At 42.5% G+C, this 20,148-nt stretch overlaps 2 protein-coding genes across 2 annotated transcripts; one reads left to right on the forward strand and one right to left on the reverse strand.

The window, feature by feature from the left end:
- The first annotated feature begins 5,356 nt into the window (after positions 1–5,356).
- Positions 5,357–6,996, forward strand: LOC102716891 (aspartyl protease 25). Its single transcript, XM_040526030.1, has one exon. The coding sequence runs from the start codon at positions 5,388–5,390 to the stop codon at positions 6,711–6,713; it is 1,326 nt and encodes a 441-aa protein (XP_040381964.1). The 5' UTR covers positions 5,357–5,387; the 3' UTR covers positions 6,714–6,996.
- A 5,321-nt stretch (positions 6,997–12,317) lies between these two features.
- On the reverse strand, positions 12,318–16,795 carry LOC102717174 (phosphatidylinositol 4-phosphate 5-kinase 6). Its single transcript, XM_040526093.1, has 8 exons — positions 15,283–16,795; positions 14,731–14,895; positions 14,474–14,639; positions 14,262–14,378; positions 13,962–14,155; positions 13,761–13,867; positions 13,576–13,657; positions 12,318–13,082 (listed from the first exon to the last, which is right to left on the reverse strand). Exons 1-8 carry the CDS (start codon positions 16,512–16,514, stop codon positions 12,785–12,787), a joined length of 2,361 nt encoding a protein of 786 aa, XP_040382027.1. The 5' UTR covers positions 16,515–16,795; the 3' UTR covers positions 12,318–12,784.
- Positions 16,796–20,148: the final 3,353 nt, after the last annotated feature.

Raw genomic sequence — 20,148 nt, forward strand, 5'->3', positions numbered from 1 at the left:
GCTGATGTAATTCTGGGATACAAATAACTAGGAATAAGCCATCATGGCATCATCTCAATGTGGCAAGACTCATTAGGAAACAGTGTCGCCACTAGTCTCTCTGTACTCATGTCATCTTCAGAAAAAGAAAAAAATAGCTCAACTTAATTTAACTTCTGCAGCTCCATGAGTACGACAGCTTTGTCCACGATATCCGGATGGAGAGATTAGTTTACCCGAAGAAACTTAAACTAGTGATAAATGAAGTAAGATGAAGGTAAAGCAATGCAGACACCTACGCTGAATAGCCCAATCCCTGTGTTCTTTCAGCTAACAGTGAACTGCTACATGAGAAAGTTGGTAACACAGGGTGACTGATTCTCTGTCTGCTGGCTACTCACTCTGTTTGAGATTATAAGATGTTTTGTTTTTTTAAGTTCATTTACGAAACCATGCATATGTTTATAGACGAGCATTTTTTCTATCCCTGAGAAGGTACCCGGAGGTACCACTAAAGGGATCAAATTTTACATAAAAGTAGTGATACCTTCTCAAAGATAGTAAAATAGTTCTTTGTATACATGTATCTAGATTCACTAATATCTACGTGAATACTAGAAGCCAAACACCTTATAATTTGAAACAGTGATAATACCAGGGCATGAAGTATGCACTGAATCTGAAGCTGAAAGTTTGGCTACTCACTGTAGCTGATAAGTTGGCAGCAGCCAGCAGTATTAGGCTTGTTTCTTTCGGCTCAAGATTATTATAATCTAGATTATTAAGTCAGATTACTATAAGCTAAATTGTTATAATCTGCAGTAGAATAAGCTGTGAGTTGTTTTTTTTCTAGATTATTAGAATCTGGATTATTGGGTTGCAAGTCTAAAGAGGAAGTCGAGTGGCATGGTGGGTAATTTTTCACCCAATAATCTAGAAAAAGTTCACATAAATGAGCTTATCAGATTATAATAAGCTGGACTCCAGATTATAATAAACTACTTCAATAAGTTATCTGTTTCTTTCAGCTTACTCCTAATAATCTGAATTATAATAATTTCGAGCCGAAAGAAACAGGGCCTTAGTTGCAGCATGATCGGAAGTTTTGATTGTTTGAAGGTGGGGGTTCCATGCAGATATTGTCGCTGTCTGAAACTCTGAAGAATCTGATTGTCACCCAGGTATTTTATTACTACCATCCGGCCCATTTCATAGACTCATAGATTCGGCCTTTCTTTGAATGGGCCTGAAATGAATCCTTGGCAAACAACACTGGGTGGGCCGGAATTCCGATCATGCAAGTAGTGAACAAAATTTCTTGTTATTAGACCAATAATTTCCATAAGCTCAGAATCCACTGTCATGGGAAAGCACATTGTGAAATAGCAGCGTGTAGACGAAATATTGCGTAGGAAATTTAAGTTTTTCGAAGGCCCTATGTTTATCTGATTGTGAATTTTTCCTTGGTATGCTTTCTAATCGTCCAAACAATATGTTTTGCAACATTTTCTATATAAAAATTTCTCATATTAATGTTTTGAAGTATTTTGAGCTTAGTATTAGTTAATTCAGTTCTTCATATCCTCAAATAACTCTTAAAAACAGAAAAATAAAAAAATATATATAATAATCACATGAGAACAGAATAAAACTTAAAAACCCCTTGAATGATTTTTTTCCATCTGTATTTCATCTACTACCACCTGTGGGCTGTGGTGCTGAGCGCTCTGCTTTGGATGCCATGCCATGTGAGTGTGTGAGATGGTTGTGACTTGGTAGTGCATTTTTTCTCTTTTACTCGTGCTTGCCAAAATTTGAATTTTTAGTCATAAATTTGAAGTTGATTTTGGATTTTTTATCAAAATTTATTTTTATTATTGGCTTTTAGATTGCTAAAAATATGTAGATAGAAGTTTTATTCATAAATTATTTTTTATTTATAAATATGTTGCACGGAAAAGCCAAATAATACTGTTAGTATGTGAGAGGCCGTACGGTGCAGCCAGCCACACCTCTCCAAAATACAATGGACCATAGCAACGCAATACAACAAGCGCATGCAGATGCAGGCACGTACTGCTGCACACGCTAGGAAACATAAGACAGGACGGACAGTGGCACCAAAATGCTAGCATACCGGGCGATGCCCGGAACAACCACAAGAAGACATCGCCTGAGCAGGTGAAGCCGATGATGACCTGATTTGATAATGCTCACCTTCTGACTGGAATATATTTACTCTCTTCGTCTAAAAACATCTCTCTTATCGTCCAAACAATATTTACTGGAATATATATACTACTTTCGCTTGTTTTATATTTGACGCCGTTGTTTTCTAGTTCATGACCATTCGTTTTATTTAATATATATATATATATATAATTATTAATATTGTGTTGTTATTTGATTTATTAAGCATGGCTTTAACTTTTGCATATTTGCACAAAAAATTTAAATAAAATAAACAGTTAAATATATATTCTAAAGTTAACAATGTCAAATAAAGAAAAATATAGGGATTATATCACCCTCCTCTTTTTCTTATACTTATGCTTATAAAACAAAATTTGAATTTTTAACCTTCAGTATGGATTTGTTTTTAGAGTTTTTTTATTATAGTTTGTTTTTTAGCATTTCGTTTTTAGATTGCTAAGAATTCCTATATATATTTTATTCATAAATTATTTTTTGTTTACAAATATATCGAAACAATGACCCCATATATCTATAGAAAACTACACAAACTAGAATGTAATTCATTTTTTCAGACCTAATGTATATGTTCTTTACTTTTTCAGATTTAAATACATTTGTCTCTTAGTTTAACAAACTCCAGAGCAATAAGCAAATAATAAAAAAGATGAGGTCTTCATAGAATAAAAACATGAGATAGAAACAAAATATTTTCGATATGTCGCTAGCTCTAGCTTTCACTGTTTCACTGTGAATCACCACACCTCACAACTTCACATGATTGATGGCTGGGTTACCTCTTGCATTGGCAGTACTTCACCAGTCCACCGTCGTGGATGCATGCTGCATGGTCAAATCTTTTGGGCAGGCAGCACAGCCATCAGCCATGCCATGCCATGCCATGGTCTGCCTGCAGCATGGACGTCACGTACCCGCAACAAAAACATACTACTACCGCGGATCCACGACTTCTCTGTCTCTAAACGCGGCTGTTACTGCGCGTCGCCGTTCTCAATCTCGGCATCTCTCCCTGTTCGGCGAATATTACGCGTACTTATCGAAACCACAAAGTGAAACCTTCTATCTTTTTTTTAAAAGAATTTTAACCGACCAACGTACTTTTTTTAAAAAGAATTTTAACCAACCAACGTACAACTCATGACCAGGTCTATTGGCCGATTCTATAATTTTAGGGGCTTTAGATAAAATGAGTGACATAGGTTATTTAGACTAAATATTATTTACTTTTAATATATATTGTATAATCATTTATCCTCTAAAACGATACAATTAAGCATCACTAGCAAGTATTAACTCTTACCGTTATTAGACTCGGTTCTCTCTATACGGTGAATATTACATCTCTCACAGTCCAAGCAACTAGGACCCGTAGCTCTAGGAAAAAATATGAGCTGAAAAACCTATAGAGCAACGAGACCTACAATGCACATTTGTCCTTAGAGTCTCCCTAGCCATCAAAAGGGAGCATTTGTCCTTAGAGTCTCCCTAGCCATCAAGAGGGAGCATTTGTCCTTAGAGTCTCCCTAGCCATCAAGTCTCCCTCTCATCTATATAGAACTGACAAAGAGTCCAGTCTCCCCTACAAGACTTGAGCAACCTTGCATGCAACCGTTCGTAGCTTATCTAGCTTCTCTTTACTACGTGGTGGGCTCAAGGGACGGGCCACGTGGGCCGACTGTGAGAGGCCTTATCATACTTATCCCAACCCTAAAGTGCAACCTCTTCTATCCTTTTTTTTAAAGATTTTAGCCGACCAACATATAGTTCATGACCAGGTCTATTGGCAGATTCTATAATTTCGAGGGCATAAGATAAAATTAGTGACATAGACTCTTTAGACTAAATATTTTTTACTCTTAATATAGCATATAATTATTTATCCTCCAAAGTAATACAGTTAAACATCACTAACAAGTATTAACTCGTACGAGTTAACTTGCAACAATGCAATATAGACTCAGGTTATAAATTTTGATAAATAATATTGGCACTAATCGAAAACTAAAATAAAGAATGGATGAAGAATAATTGAATAAACAAAAATAATTAATGATTAAAACTTTTTAATTTGTGTACTTACGATGTTAAAAAATAAACTACGATAAAAAGACCTTAAGATAAACTCTAATATTAAGTTTTAAATTTTGGCTAGTGAAGAAGCCAACAAGTAAATGATAAAGCTACTAACTTCAACCACTGCAGCTCCTGCTCCATGAACTAGCCACCGGTGTCGGTGAGGTCTCTTCCTCCTTGCTTCACCTTCTTCAAGTGATGGCAAAGTGTCTTCGCCTTTTATCTACTTCAACACGATTTTTTCATGCCACCAATGCCAACCCTACCCGACTCCAAAACCGCGACTTCAGCGGAGCCGTCATCAACCTCACACCGTCTCCCATGGTCATGCATCTAAGTTCTAACCCTGACAAACTCCCCCTTCTACTATCCCCAACCTTGAAAACTTAATCAAGAGGGTTGCATTCTTTTGGAAGGTGAAGATGCAAATAAAATATTTTTTGATTTTTACGATAATTATTTAATTGTGTAGCTGATAAAATTAACTAATATAAAAAAATAAAAAATCTACTTGAGAAAGATGAGATGATGAATTTATGTATATAAACTTTTCTGAACACATGATTTATTAGTTTGGTAAGCATAAAAAAAATCTAAGAAAAATGTGTGTAAATGAACGCAACTGAGATCCTCTACCATGCTGGGAGTTTGTTGCCGCAAATGACATTTTAGGTGCATGAACCAGGTCTATGCATCGCACGCGGTTTTACTGCTCACACATGCCACGTGGACACCCCATGCAAAGATATTTACTTCCGGCAGCGAGCGGGCAGCCGTCCGGCGGGGCAAAATTCTCATCGGTTTTCGAGCGGTTCGACGTGCGCGCCAGGGGGTACGTGGGTCGCGCCCATTGGCTGGGCCGCCGCCTCCGATCGGTCACGAGCTCCCGCGGCTCGGTCCCCGGCGAGCATCGCCATGCCTGCATGCGCGCGCAAGCAGCAGGGAGGAGAATACGTCCAGCGGCGAGGCCTCACGGGCGGGCCAGGGGCGCGGCCGCTGGCCGTGTCGTTTCCCGCCATGGCTCACGTGCTCCCACGCCTCGCTCCCCGCTATATAGCCAGCCCGGCCACCGTGTGTGCCACCTCGCCTCCGTTGTTGTTGGTCTTGCGCAGCTGGGAGAGATGGCATTGAGAGTGAGCGTCGCGGCGATGTCGGTGCTGGTGCTGCTCGTGGTGGCCGGCACGGCGGCGGCGTCGTCGTGCCCGGCGACGCCGCCAGACACGGGGGCGACGCTGCAGGTGTCGCACGCGTTCGGGCCGTGCTCGCCGCTGGGGAAGGAGGCGGCGGCGCCGTCGTGGGCGGGGTTCCTCGCGGACCAGGCGGCGCGCGACGCGTCGAGGCTGCTGTACCTCGACTCGCTGGCGGTGAAGGGCCGCGCGTACGCGCCGATCGCGTCGGGGAGGCAGCTGCTGCAGACGCCGACGTACGTGGTGCGCGCCCGCCTCGGCACGCCCGCGCAGCAGCTGCTCCTCGCCGTCGACACCAGCAACGACGCCGCCTGGATCCCCTGCTCCGGCTGCGCGGGTTGCCCCACCTCGTCGCCGTTCAACCCGGCGGCGTCCACCTCCTACCGCCCGGTGCCCTGCGGCTCGCCGCAGTGCGTGCTGGCGCCCAACCCGTCGTGCTCGCCCAACAGCAAGTCCTGCGGCTTCAGCCTCTCCTACGCCGACTCCTCGCTCCAGGCCGCGCTGTCCCAGGACACCCTCGCCGTCGCCACCGACGTCGTCAAGACCTACACCTTCGGCTGCTTGCAGAGGGCTACCGGCACGGCGGCGCCGCCGCAGGGCCTCCTCGGGCTCGGCCGCGGGCCGCTCTCCTTCCTGTCTCAGACCAAGGACATGTACGATGCCACCTTCTCCTACTGCCTCCCGAGCTTCAAGTCGCTCAACTTCTCCGGCACGCTCCGGCTCGGCCGGAAGGGCCAACCGCAGCGGATCAAGACGACGCCGCTGCTCGCCAACGCGCACCGCTCGTCGCTCTACTACGTCAACATGACCGGCATCCGCGTGGGGAAGAAGGTGGTGTCCGTCCCGTCGTCCGCGCTGGCGTTCGACCCGGCGACCGGCGCTGGCACGGTGCTCGACTCGGGGACGATGTTCACCCGCCTGGTGGCGCCGGTGTACCTGTCCCTGCGCGACGAGGTCCGCCGCCGCGTCGGGGCCCCGGTGTCCTCCCTCGGCGGGTTCGACACGTGCTACAACACCACGGTGGCGTGGCCGCCGGTGACCCTCCTGTTCGACGGCATGCAGGTGACGCTGCCGGAGGAGAACGTGGTGATCCACAGCACGTACGGCACCACCAGCTGCCTGGCCATGGCGCCGGCGCCCGACGGCCTCAACACGGTGCTCAACGTCATCGCGAGCATGCAGCAGCAGAACCACCGCGTCCTCTTCGACGTGCCAAACGGCCGCGTCGGGTTCTCGCGCGAGCGCTGCACCACAGCCTAGTCGCCGGCGCGGCCGCCGCCGTCTCGCCGTTGGTCCAATTCTTTGTAGCTTACTGAGCTAGCTTATCAGGTGAAGAATGTTTCAGTGGTTTACTTAATCTGGCTTCATTAATTAGGTCTTGATATGAGATCAGTGAAGTGTGAGCTTCGTTTATGATGTTTAGGAGCTGGATTAGTTCAGTTAATCCCCATGTTTAATGTAGTAGCAACATGATGTTTAAGAGAAGTTGGGCCGTGCCATTGCTTCTTGATTTTGAATTGGCCACCAATAAAACAAAATTCAAATAGGCTTCAATCCAGTGGTCGAAGGCCCAAAAGTGCAAAAGTACAGCCCGGTATCTGCAGAAATCTTTAACTGGACCTGCCCACATTACATCCTCACTGGGCCGAAAGCTACTTTGGGCCAGTCCAATTCTCATATTCGATTCGTGATCGGCTGAATGCGCCGTGCGAAAATGAAATGAGACCTGGAGCTTCGGCTAGCTGCAGCTTATCTCTGGAAGTTACAAGTTTTACTAAACAACTCATATTCTGGTAATATGAAATTATAGAATCTAGAAAATAAACTAAAAGCCGAAAGCTGGGAAACTCAGTTTTTACATATCATGAGAAATCGGCTTCTCGTCAGCTACTTCTGGTAATCTTAAGCTATTCAACCAGACTCATGTAACTGCAGCCGTGAAGTTGCATCTGGCAAAGCATCCAGTAAACATCCGTACCATGCAACTGCATGTCCATCATCTCTTCTGTTGACGCCAAAATTAATCAATTATTGTGTCCCTATACTAAAGCCTATCTGGCAGCGATTTCTCGTATATAATCCCTTGTCCCGTGCTTACCTATCCGTGCTTATTGCAATCTGATGAGGAAGGAGCATGTCACAAGCATACCACAGAGACTTCAGAGAGATTTTTCAAACTCAGCTCGAGCCATGACACGAACAAACGTTTGTTAGTTGTAGTAACAGTATTCCCAATATTGACGAATATACTGAGAGTTCTACTGGTTAGGCTATCCATGTTTAAATCTTAGAGTTGATATGAGTGCTCATATTTATAGCTAGATCCGTTGGCTGTTGGCAGTGGGATATCCGTAATGGTTAGCCCAGTCTTCGGTCTTTGAAGATACTAAGAGTATTTTCAGCAGATATTTTTATCTCATTCTCCATTTTAAATATAGAGTATGTAAAAAAAATATTGCTCTGGCAAATACTCTATCTCATTCTCAAAAAATAAAACATCATTAAAATTGAAAAGAGATACTTCATATTTATATATTTTCTCCGCTCACTTTATATCTCAACGACCAATGTCAAAAATAGAAATCAATAACAACAAGCATGAGAGAAGATGGTTGTAAAATATTAATAATATATATGAATGATGTAATATAAATGTCCGGTTGGCGTGATAACTAATACAAAGAGAATTTATTTTAAATGATTACACAAATGGATGATCAAACTTAGATAAGCTAGTGAAAATGCTTTTATAAGGATAGGATGTATGCTTGTATTTGCGCTGTTTTCGGAACCAGAAAAAAGATGTTCCTATCATTGAAAACTCAAAGGCACAGGGGGATTCAAATTTCACTAGGTACAATAGCAGACTGTAAGCCAATTATAAGCATATTTTAAAGAGATAAGAATAAAATAGATAAGAAGAGAGAAGAGAGATTGGCTACTAATTTATAACCAGCTACATACGGACTCTAAGACAAAAATATGTATATGATATATGAGACCATGTATTAATGTTTTATAGATAACTATTATATTAATTAGCTATTAGACTATACTATTAAACTCGCTATCAACTGCATGCATCGCCTCCTCGGAGTATTGCTGTTCACCTGTCAAACCTGCAATCATCTTTGCAACTTTGCTCAAAAGCTTTCACCGGCGCAGCTGCCAGCAGCAGCAGCAGCGTTGCCCGAGGCGGCGTTCCTGCCTGGCTTTGCAACAGCGTGGTCTCCTCCTCCTAGCTGCGTGTTGCTGCTTGCTCTCTTCTGAAGCCACGAGCCCTTCGCTTCGCTTTGCCATTGCCACATGCCAGTACTCACTTCTTCCCAAAATAAATCAATTTTTCATTTTTTATCTTTAATTTTTGACTCTTCATTTTATTTAATTTTTTTGCGATTGATATTTTTATCTTTATTAGATGATAAATTATGAATAGTACTTTACGTGTGACTAATTTTTTTTCTAATTTTTTAAATTTTTTTAAATTAAATGGATGATCAAACTTTAGACACGGAAGCCGAAACGGAAGCCGAAGAATTTGTTTTTTTATAGAGGGAGTGCTTTTTGGCTTTGAGGACCGGCACAGTTTTGGCCTCGGGGACGACGAAAAGCAGCAGCAGCAGCAGCAGAAGAAGCAACTGCGGTTCAGCAGTTGCACGCAGGACTGCTCCGGCTTGACGGCAGGGTCGAGATGGGTAGTCAAAAAAGCAAAAAAAGAGTCTTGCTGCAGTACTTCCTCCGTATCAGAATAGAGCAAGTATTTATAGGCTTGGACATATGTATTAGAAAAATGCATACTCCATCTGTTTAAAAATATATGTATTTTTAGAATTTAAGTTTTTTATTATATAAGTATTTCTACATCAATTCTCATGATTTCAGTCATTTTTATTATTTCGGAGGAGTTAATCAGATGCTTAGAAAAATAATCTAACCAATTTAAAATTTGAAAAATGATCACTTAAATAACTAAAAGAGAATCTTTCACCATTTCCTTAATCTATGATAACAACTTAAAAATAACTATATTTTGGAATGGATTTAGTACAAATACTAAGATGAATGTTATGATTCTTTGATAGAAGAACGTAAAAGGAGAAATTAAATAGAGAATAATTATGACTGATTAAGATGAGTGGGTAAATAAAGAAATAACTATTATATTTTGAGACATGGATTGTTTTGCATGGGTTTGTTACGATATATTTGCAAATATTTGCAAATGAATGATAATTTATAAATAAAAGTTATATATGTGTATTCTTAGTAATTTAAAAATCAAAGTTAGAAAATAAACTTTAGTGAAAGTGGAAAGATAGGGACCGTTGAAATAGAAATAGCTCTATTTTTAAAACGTGTGATCAGTAGTATAGAGCACGGTATACTGTGCACTTGTGCAGCTGCAGCAGCCATACGGAAGGTACAATGTCGCTTTTGCACGGCGTATGTCGTACGTAGGCTACGCTCCCAAATCTGGGCCAGCATGCATGCATGCCTATGATGATTAGTATTATTGTGTGCCCGCCATATCTTTCATGCATTGTTCGGTACGTCATTAGGGAAAGAGACACGGATCTAATCAGATTATCAGTCTGTTTCTCCCTTTCAGTTTCAAACTGACACTAAACTCCTCAATGTTTTCTGCCTTTTTCTTATCTTTGCGATTAAATCTTCTCAGAGTTTTGCAACTATTCGGCCATTCCGGCTTGTGTGAAGAGCTTTGTTTGGGGAGCATCTTCAGACTCTCTAGCACTTCTAAACAGTAAAGGGACGATTGTTTGGCTTTTTTATGACCAAATGACATATTTATGAATAAAAAATAATTTGTGAATAGAATTTTTATATATGTATTCTTAGTGATCAAAAAGCCAAGACTGTAAAATAAACTTCGGTGAAAAAACCATAAAAACAACTCCAAATTTAATATTGAAAATTTAAATTTTGGCTTATAGCATAAGCATAAACGAAAAGATGGGGTGAAAATTCTTATCTCGATTTTGAGGGTTTATTTGTTATAATACCAATAAAATCAGCTATAGACACCAGAAACCGAGAAAACCAGCTTTTCCATATTCTCACGCGTTTCTCGTCATCTTGAGCTCCCTGAACAACCATTAAAATGACACGGCTCTCACAAGTGCCTTGAGCTCAATCTCAACAGTGAGTGAGCGAGCCATCGCAACTGCAGAGAAACGGGCAGACCAACAGATGTTTTTTTTGGCAAGACAGGATCATCATTAGAATAGCATCAGTATCTCCAAGAAGTTCACGACAGGTTCCGTTATCTAGGGGGTGTTCTGGACCACCACTAATCCATGGCATTTTGTTCTCTCCTGCTAATTGGCCTGCCTTTTGGTTGCAATCGTTGGGCACAAAACCTTGAGCTGTGCTGCTACTGATGACAAATGGGAGATGAACAGCAAGGCACAGCTACTGCTACATGATAGCAATCCTTCTTGTTGTTCTTGAAATGGAAAAAAAAGAGGGAACAGCCTTGCACTATAGAGGAGAACACTTAAGATAATTAATCTAAACTAATTCTAGTTAACTAAGGCATGATGATATTGTGATACACAAGTAGTATAAAAACTGCCTGTTGAGAGAACATGCATGCAACACAATCATAGCCGATTCTTTGAAGATATATATACTCATATACATATACAAAATACGTGTACAATCATGCAGCATGTTCATGCCTATAAAGAAGCTAAAATGGGGGTGAAGTCTTTGGCCTTCAGATTAGTTTTTGCCATGGCAATCTTGGCTCCTTGGATGCCATTTTGCGCATCATCAGTAGCTTTCTGATGCTCTCTCCTCTTTTGGTTTTGTGTAATATTTATTAGAATCCTTGGTGTCCAATCAGTGTTGCTCCAGCGTACAAGAGAAGTTTCTGCGTTGATAGTTGCCGGCCACAACTCCTCATCAAGGCATAAAGAATTTGGGACATAACTGTCTGATCTTTTTCAGCTCTTGCTCAAATTTTCTAACACTTGTGTTGCCTTGTTGGATGGTACAGAATAATATTAGTATGAAATGGTAGTAGTCATGTTGGGCACAACAATAGCAAGATCAGCAGCTTAAAGAAAGCAACAAACCTAAGGATCAGCTGGTATTGGACTATTGGCACTACTGCACTGTAGTCATCACTTTTCAGAGATGTTTACAACTGACAGAAAATGCTTTTAAAAGTTGCTTGGTGTAGGTTCCTTCCAAGAACTCGGATCCACGTAATCGGCAAAGTTTCACCGGATCTGACATTAACCAATCATTGCTTCAGAGGAAGCACAAAATGACATACTACAGGTTCTTACACATGACTGACTGAAACCTGAAGGTACTACATGCATGTCCAAACCAGCCAATGCAGGAAGCTGTAACCATTTGGCACAAAACTACAATCCTCCTGTAGCATCAGCTAACACAAGCAATCAGAAATGCACACTAACCTGATTGCTTGCATGCAGATTGCTGTTCACACCATTTCTCATCAGCTCATGATGTACAAAAAAAACTTCAGCCTGAACGGTGAACACCATGCCAGTTGAATCTGTCCTTTTCGATGCAGGGAAGCAAGTTACACAAAGTTCGCAACGTTGCTCCATTGGTGTTTTGTCCCATTGCAGAAATAGCAGATAAGCCATCATAGCATGCTGACTCTGAAGCACACAAAATGCTGATGCCTCAGCAGCCACTGAGTTTTTCAGTTGGCCCCATCTCATCGGTTGCATCATTGGAACTTCAGAAACAGCCAACACATGATCATTCATTCCAGGAAAGGAGAACAAAACTGTTGTATCACTAATACTAGGCTAATACTATCCACCAAGTCCAAAAACACTGTACAGAGTGCAGCAGACTGATATCCAAGGATTTCCTATGGGTATTAACCAAGACAGTTACAAAGAATAGTACCTGATACATGCTACCCTCAGGTTAAAAAAAAACATTTACAGCTCCGGACTGGCTTGCGCACTTTTGTGCATGGCTACAAATTTTCTATCTGTAAGTTGAATCATTGAGTTAACATCTACCCTACAAAATATTAGTGAGCTCTATATATGTGTGTATAAATAAAGCTATTTATATTTACGTGAGAGCCAGATGACCTCTGGAAGACCATGAGGGGTTCAAGCAACTCTACCACCAAGATGGCTTCCACTGACACTGAAGCTGCCGTCCATTCTCGTAGATACAAACGACAGCCCACAGGTAGAGTGCCCCAACTGCATTTAGCATAGTTTCACAGCCTGATCTTTCTTTTTCGGACAGTTCAAAGTTCATCTACACCTGGAGGCAGAGATTTCTCGTTCTCGAGCTTCAACGCGTTTTCAGCTATCTAGCCTGTCTTCTTGAAATGCTTTGTATATGAAATCTTTAAAACGTCTAGAGTACTGCCTTGGGTCCACTGCTGATATTGAGGTTGGGTCATGCTGGAAAGATTTGTATGCATGCTCGAGCTTCTTGCTGATGTCATAATCTTGAAGTATGTCTATTATCCCAAAATACAATATAACATCATAATACTCCCCAGTTGGCTCCCCAATAAGCTGGGATTCCAAATCATTCTTCCGAGCAGTCAGTTCAGCTCTTGCAGGCATGTTCGCCCCAAGCTTGATTTTGGGCCACCTGTTCATTCAAGATATTCAGCCACAGCGTATTTTCATGGCAAATAATTATTTGTACTATGTATATCTGTAGCCCTATCTTGGTATTTATATATCTTTAACTAGTTGATAGCATATAGAACCACATCCGAAACAGCTAGCAACCAAACATTTATGGAAAGGAAGGAGCTGCTAACGTCCTAAGCAAAGCATGACTTAGTGTAGCCATGAACCAAGTGGACACACCACAGATTTTGAATACGTCATATGAGAATGATGACGCAATTTCATATTTAAAAAACAATTGTCTTATTAGAGTCAATTGCTTCTTCAGAAAGAAGCATGAATGTCACGCAATATGCGATGATTTGCTGGTAGGAAGCTTGCCAGTCACGACATAAGGTCAAGACAAGTAGACATCAAAGAAATATAAATTTTCCAAATATAATATGTCGCATTTCATTACCGCACTTGTAACGCTACAATAAATAAGGGTAATTAAATGTTACTCTTACCCGTTTGGATCAGCGAGAAGCTGATCCCCATTTCCTCTTGAAAGACGAGTAGATAATTTGTTGATATCATAGTCAGCAGAACCTTCAACCAAAGAAAGGACCTTGTAAGGGATAAAAAGAGCATGCCAAGAACTTGTTTTTTATTCATGACAAAATTTTCCTGTGTTTTAAAGTTTTTAACCAACCTTCACTCAAAAGCTTCTCTCTATTGTGTCTAAAATGTACACCCACCAATAGACTGTAATCCATGATCTTCTCCTGCTCAAGGAAATCACAATCCCTATCCACTTGCCTGCTTCAACACATTTAATTCTAAATTAACATTATGAACATAAAAATGGGATGTTACACACGCAAAACTAGAATATGTGACAAGATGTTTGCACCTTTGAAATTCTTGGAACCATTGCTTCTTTAATCTAAATATGAAATTCAGATCAAGATCCTTCAAAGTTGTATACTGATCAATCTCAGTTTGTGGCTTGTCAGTTGTGCGGCCAAGAGATGAGCCTTTTAGATCAAAACGCCTATGGATAGAATGATCAGAGCAGAACAGATTTCCCATGATGACAAAACGAACCTGGGCAGTAATACAAGTCAGGGAACACATCCAACAATGTATATAACAAAGAAAATACTAAGGATGGATATGAAATACTGAATATGAAGTGGAACTCATCTCTAACCTTCTTCTGATTGGCCCCAGCTAACTTAACACAATGCAGACCAAAAAATTTGGTAACCAGGGTATTCTCAAATGCACGGACATGATTGTAGTAAGCTGGAAGCATCTTGAGAAGCATCTGTAATGTAAACAAAGTTTATTTCTTCATTCGGAATAAATTTAGGAAGCTCGGAAATAAAAAGCTAGATATACAGCGGGTCAAAAAGGACAAACCTTTACTTCCGATTTCTTCATTGTCTTTATCATGTACCGATCATCATTTGTAAGGTAAAAGAAGCTTCCACTTTTACCAGGCGAAGAGAGCTCCCGGAGAGCCTCACTCCCACAAAGGGACAGCATATAATCGGCAGCATCCACCTTGAACAACTTGCGCAGTGTCCTTCGATTCAGTTAGAAACAAATGTTGATCAGCAGAATGACACCAGAACAAGGGTAAGGCATACAATTTTAACATGGGAGTGATGACCAACCGGAACACCTGCGGGCAGTAATCCTTCCACTTGAACTCACAAGAATTGTGCGGAGGGGTGTATTTTGAGCCTTCTGGGGGGAACTTTGTCCACACCTTTTCCTTTGGGTCAAAAGCCGAGGATTTCAGATCAAGCGTAACCGGGCCTTGCTTCCCAACTGCATGCCTGTGTCAACAAAGCATTGATATGGCAGGCATGGATTTAACCATGGGAAAAGGTGGATGAAAAATGATCTATACGCTGTCATGGAGTTCAATAGATCTTGAGCCATCAAGCAAATGCTATCTTAATACAGTGCAAACCAAAATCAGATTAACCACCCAAAAATTCATCTTTTATAACCATTACATAGCAGAAAGCAAAATCTTCATCGATTCACAAGTAAATATTCCCAATTAGAATTGTGCATCAGCAGAGGTATCAAAGCTAGCGCAAATTTCTTGCGGAGTTATGTCATGGCAAGATGACATGAAAGGAAAAAAAAATCCGAAATTTGATCCCAAAAAAACAATTCACTCCATTCATATGAGGCAAAAGGAGCAGGTCACGCACCTGATCCCGAGCTGCAAGTTGAGCATGAGCTCGTAATTCTTGTGACCCTTGGCGATGGTCTCCCCCTGCCGCTTCGCCTCCCGAGGCGGCACCCACTTGGCGATGTGCGGCGCCGGCGACGGCGGCGCGAGGCCCAGCCCCTCCCCGCCGCCTGCCGCCCTGACGCTCCTCCTGGGGGCCATCGCCTCGTCCGCCAAGGCGGCGCCGTCCACAATGTCGCAAGTGATGTCCCCGTCGGATTCCCAAATGCAAATCTTGTCGTACTTCCTGTCGCCGCCGGAGCTGTTGCTCAGCCCCGAGGCGGAGCTCGAACGCGCATTGGCCGCCGCCGCTCTGTTGCCGGAGTAGTTCAGCGACTTGTGCAGAGACGCTGACTCGGAGCCGCCGCCGCCGCCGCCGCCCATGAAGCCCGGCAAGTCCCTGGCGAACACGTCGCGGGGATCGCGCGCCGTCGGGGAGGACGCCGCCGGGGACGGGTAGTAGACGCCCTTCTGCTGGACAATGCCGGTGGGGGTGTCGCGCGTCCAGTAGCCGACGTAGACGCTGCCGTCGGCCCAGCGGAAGGTGCCCTGGCCGCGCGGGCAGCCGTCCTCCCACCCGCCGTCGTAGCGGTTGCCGTTGGACCAGACGAGCGCGCCCCGGCCGTGGATGAGGCCGGCGCGCCACTGCCCCGTGTACTCGGTGCCATTGCGCCACATGTATCGGCCGGCGCCGTCCTGCAGCCCGGAGCGCCACTCGCCGTCGTACTGGTCGCCGTTGGCGTAGCTCTTCTTGCCGTGGCCGTGCTTGAGGTTCATGGACCAGGACCCCCTGTACGTGTCCCCGGCCGCGCCGGTGTACGTCCCGGCGCCGTCCATGAACCCGTCCCTGAACTCCCCCTCGTAGGTGGCGCCCGACGGCCACGAGAACTTGCCCCTCCCCGTCGCCTTCCCATGTCGCCACTCCCCCTCGTACATGCACCCGTCCGTCCACAGGTACTTCCCGGCGCCGTGCGGCGCGCCGCCGCGCCACTGCCCCGTGTAGAAGTCGCCGTTGGGGAGGCCGCGCTCCACGTACCCGTCGCCGTCGTCGCCGCCCGTGGACGACGAGGACGCCGAGGAGGACGCCGTCTCGGAGTCGTCCGCGGCCGACATCGGCGACACCCGGCGCCTCCCTCCAGGCTGCGCCGGATGCTGCTGCACCGCCTTGCGCACCGTCGCCTCCCACGCCCTGGCGCGGGTGTGCTCGTGCATTGGCCGCGCCCGCCTGTCCCGGCCACGCCTGTTTCTTGTTTCTCTCCTCCCTCTCCGCCGCCGCCGGTTGAGCTCCCTGTCCGTCGGATCTAGCACCGCCGGAGGCCGCAGGCGCGGTGCCTCCAAGGCGGCATTGCTGGGGAGAGCGCGCGCTAATGGTGAGGAAGGGATGCACGCAACGCAAGCGAGCGCGATGGAAGCAATGGAAGCGAAAGGAAAGGAGGAAGGAAAGCAATGCGTTTTGGGGTGAAGAAGAGGGAAGGGAATGGAGGTGAAGGAGACTGGAAGGGTGTGTTTTTCCCTTTTATTTTCCCCCTTTTTATATTTTTGATTTGATGTAATTTTGATGATGATTCCAAATTCCTAAGCATTTTGTAAATTATTTTGAAAAAGAATAAAATTTTTGGATAACATTTGTGTCACACTCCAGCATTCCAAACAGAATGTGATATTTTCTCCTTTCTGTTCTTGTCGTTAAGGCTGATTTTTCTCAACTGTGTTGAAAAGTAACATTTCTGAACCAGTGGATAAACTGGTAAAAGAATCAAAATGGTAGCACAAATTACTTCTTTTATTCTATATTATATCACCTTGATTTTTAAAATATAGTTTTTTAATTATAAACAAATAAGATGTTTATATTTTAGAACAGAGGTTGCAAGTCGTTTTGTTTTGCTAACTGTAGAATTATTTCTTTCCGGGAAAAAATAGGCTGGAGATCGGTAGTTGTGTTGGTGGTTTTTAGTTGTTGGTGGCAGTGTTTGTCTATCAATTTAAAGCGTCAAAAGGCTAAAGATTTCGGTTCTGCTGTTGTATCCATGCTTAATTAGCAGTGGTAAGTAGTACTTACCAACTAAACAATCAATCCTTTGGCTTAATTTAGGGCTCTGTCTGTTCTGTGATGTGGTGGCCTCCAATTCTCTCTCCTAGCTGAACACAACAGGAAGAGGCCCATATGCACTGAGCAATACCCTAAACAGAAGAGAAGCTATCAGTTCAAAGCTTCACTGTTTTCACTTCTCCAATTTAATTACTTCCTACTACTATACTTGTGTAGCCTGATAGCCTCCATTTGGTTTGTGTTTGGTGCCTTGTCTCTATTCCTCTGATACCTACAGGACCATGGGTTCAGCTGCAGATATTCAGTAACCCTTGTCATGCTGTGTAGTCTGGTCCTAATCTCTTGACCTGTAGGTCTAACCAGCTGTTTGGTTAAAAAGGCTGCTACTAATGACTGGCTTCTGATGTTGCTTTATTTAGCTAATCCAGCACTAATGAAGCTGATCAATCTTATAGGGTGAAGAAAAGAAAGGTGATACACTAATAAAGCAGGGGTATTATTTAGTCAGGATTCAGAGACAGGAATCCCAATCTTCCATGAAAGCGAATCAATTGCATTGTTAGTTGTTCTTCTGTCATGTAAGGCATGTACCTCCTGTCCTCCAGCTTTATCATTTATAAAAATTGGAGATTTTTTCGTTCAGCTTAGTCTGACTTTAGGCCAGCATACCTCATCCAAGATTTTTATTTAAACGTACAGTGTGTACTGGCTCGTTTAGAAGAGAGAAAAAGGTAGCCAACAAAAACCAGAAAATTGGCACGTTGTCACATTGACATCCTCGTTCGCCTTACCAAGAAAGTTGCAATAAGATGATCAAATAGGTTAATTTCTTTGGTTGCAGCAGCAGCAGCATACTCTCTCCGTCCCAAAATAAACCAATTTTTCATTTTTTACCTACAATTTTTAACTCTTCGTTTTATTCAAATTTTTTTTACGATTGATATTTTTGTTTTTATTAAATGATAAATCATGAATAGTATTTTACGTGTAACTATTTTTTTAATTTCCTGAAATTTTTTTAAATAAAACCGCAACGGATGGTCAAACGTTGGACACGAAAACCGGAAAATTGATTTTTTTTACAAATGGAGTATATCTCTTGACCTTTTTTTTTTTGTTCATCACGAAGTCACCATTTCCCATGCGTCTGCTGATTGCTGACTCGCTGAATTGTGACACCAAACTCTGATCAAACTGCAAATTGCTTCTGCTGAAAAATGTTTCTGCTGTCTCTGGGTCTCCATCTGACCATCTCTCCAAGGCATCAAAGCAATGCATGCCAAACTTGTGCATTAATTTGATAGGCATAGAAATTATCAGCACTTCACAGGCCGGTCGTACTGTTTGCACCACCCTTGAAATTAATTTCCATCGATGATCACGTAAACTAAGGTGAGATCACATTAGTCGTGCGTCCAAATAAGTGGTCAGATCTTTGATCCATTTCTTAATTAAAGGCTCGTCCTTGCCTGCAGGTTGGCAGCCTGGTGATCAAAATGAGGTAGGAGTAGAATGTTATTTTGCCAGTCGAAAATAAGCTTGGCTGATTCTCTTCTCCCTGATGAAGTGAGCCACCTGTTCTGTTCTTCTCCCGATCTATGATCCATCCAATGTACAAGCCGACATATAGATATGGCTAGCAATTAACAGAAACCTAGGTCCAAGTGTGAGGTCAACAATATTGTCCTTGCATGGCCTATACACAACTGTAAAGCTGTTCTTGTTCTGCTTGTCTTTAGATGAGCATAACAACTGTAGCTGCAATGTGGAGTAATATTATTCAGGCTAAGAATAATTTTACAGTTCTTGAGAAGATACTAAGAGATATCAAAATTTTAGTGTAAAATTATATTTTAGTGTAAAATTTTAATACCTTTTGGTATAATTTTACACTAAAATTTTGATATCTCTTGGTACCTACTCGGGCTAAACACAGGATGAAAAACATATACTCTAACACTGAGTATATGGTAAACTCCATGAAAACACTCAGTAAGCAACTTTTTAATAAAATATTCAGACAAAGAAAGTATAACTTCCGAACTCTGACAAATTCTTTGAGCAATTCATCAGGGCATTTTTTATACATATCAATGGTTTTGCTGTTCAGTTCATGTTTATTGATCCAACAGGTTGGTGAATGGTGAGTAGAGAGGTCCAACATATGCTGTTTGTTCCCATTGCCTTCCTATAAATGTTGCAGATCTAGAAAGGGTATTGATGACGAAATCAAGGCACTGTGCAAAAATCAAAGGGAATAAATAAGGCCACAGGACGTGTCTGATGGAGGAAAAATGTACATGAAAACGACTAATGTCATGGACATCACATTGTGAAGGGAAGAAAAAACAGTTGACATAGATGATGGCTACATGTTTGAATATGCATTTTCTGAAAAACAAAATGCGCTGACTGTGTTTGTTTGTTTTTCTGTAGGAAGAACACAACTTTACGTCAAAAAGATCATCATTACCTCTTGTGTTAGCTTAACACAGGAGTACAATCACTCTGTAAGCAACCTTGTAGAAGCTTGTAATTAGTGCCTCTAGCAGCCACTTGCGAACTAATGATGAGGCTCACTTAGTCCATGCATGAGCTACCGTTTTATTGCTGTAACAAATATATAAACTTTTGTTGACTAAGGCATGTGGGATTGATGAATAAATTTTAAAGTATGTATTTAGGAATTAAACTAAATCCTGCTAATATCCTATAAAAAGTTATGTATTCTAAAGAAGCTCTAAGAGCATCTCCAACAGTTCATTTATCACATCCTCTATCCAGAAAATAAAG

The sequence above is a fragment of the Oryza brachyantha genome, chromosome 7 (assembly GCF_000231095.2).
Source record: "Oryza brachyantha chromosome 7, ObraRS2, whole genome shotgun sequence".
NCBI classification, from domain to species: Eukaryota; Viridiplantae; Streptophyta; class Magnoliopsida; order Poales; family Poaceae; genus Oryza; species Oryza brachyantha.

What these genes read in the sequence shown, in the direction of transcription:
- LOC102716891 (XM_040526030.1), top strand. Translation starts at nt 5,388, where the DNA reads ATGGCATTGAGAGTGAGCGTCGCGGCGATGTCGGTGCTGGTGCTGCTC.
- LOC102717174 (XM_040526093.1), bottom strand. Translation starts at nt 16,514, where the DNA reads ATGCACGAGCACACCCGCGCCAGGGCGTGGGAGGCGACGGTGCGCAAG. An exon ending in TACTGCCCGCAGGTGTTCCG is followed by an intron (nt 14,640 to 14,730) that starts GTTGGTCATCAC and finishes ACTGAATCGAAG; the next exon opens with GACACTGCGCAAGTTGTTCA. An exon ending in CTGGGGCCAATCAGAAGAAG is followed by an intron (nt 14,156 to 14,261) that starts GTTAGAGATGAG and finishes ATTACTGCCCAG; the next exon opens with GTTCGTTTTGTCATCATGGG.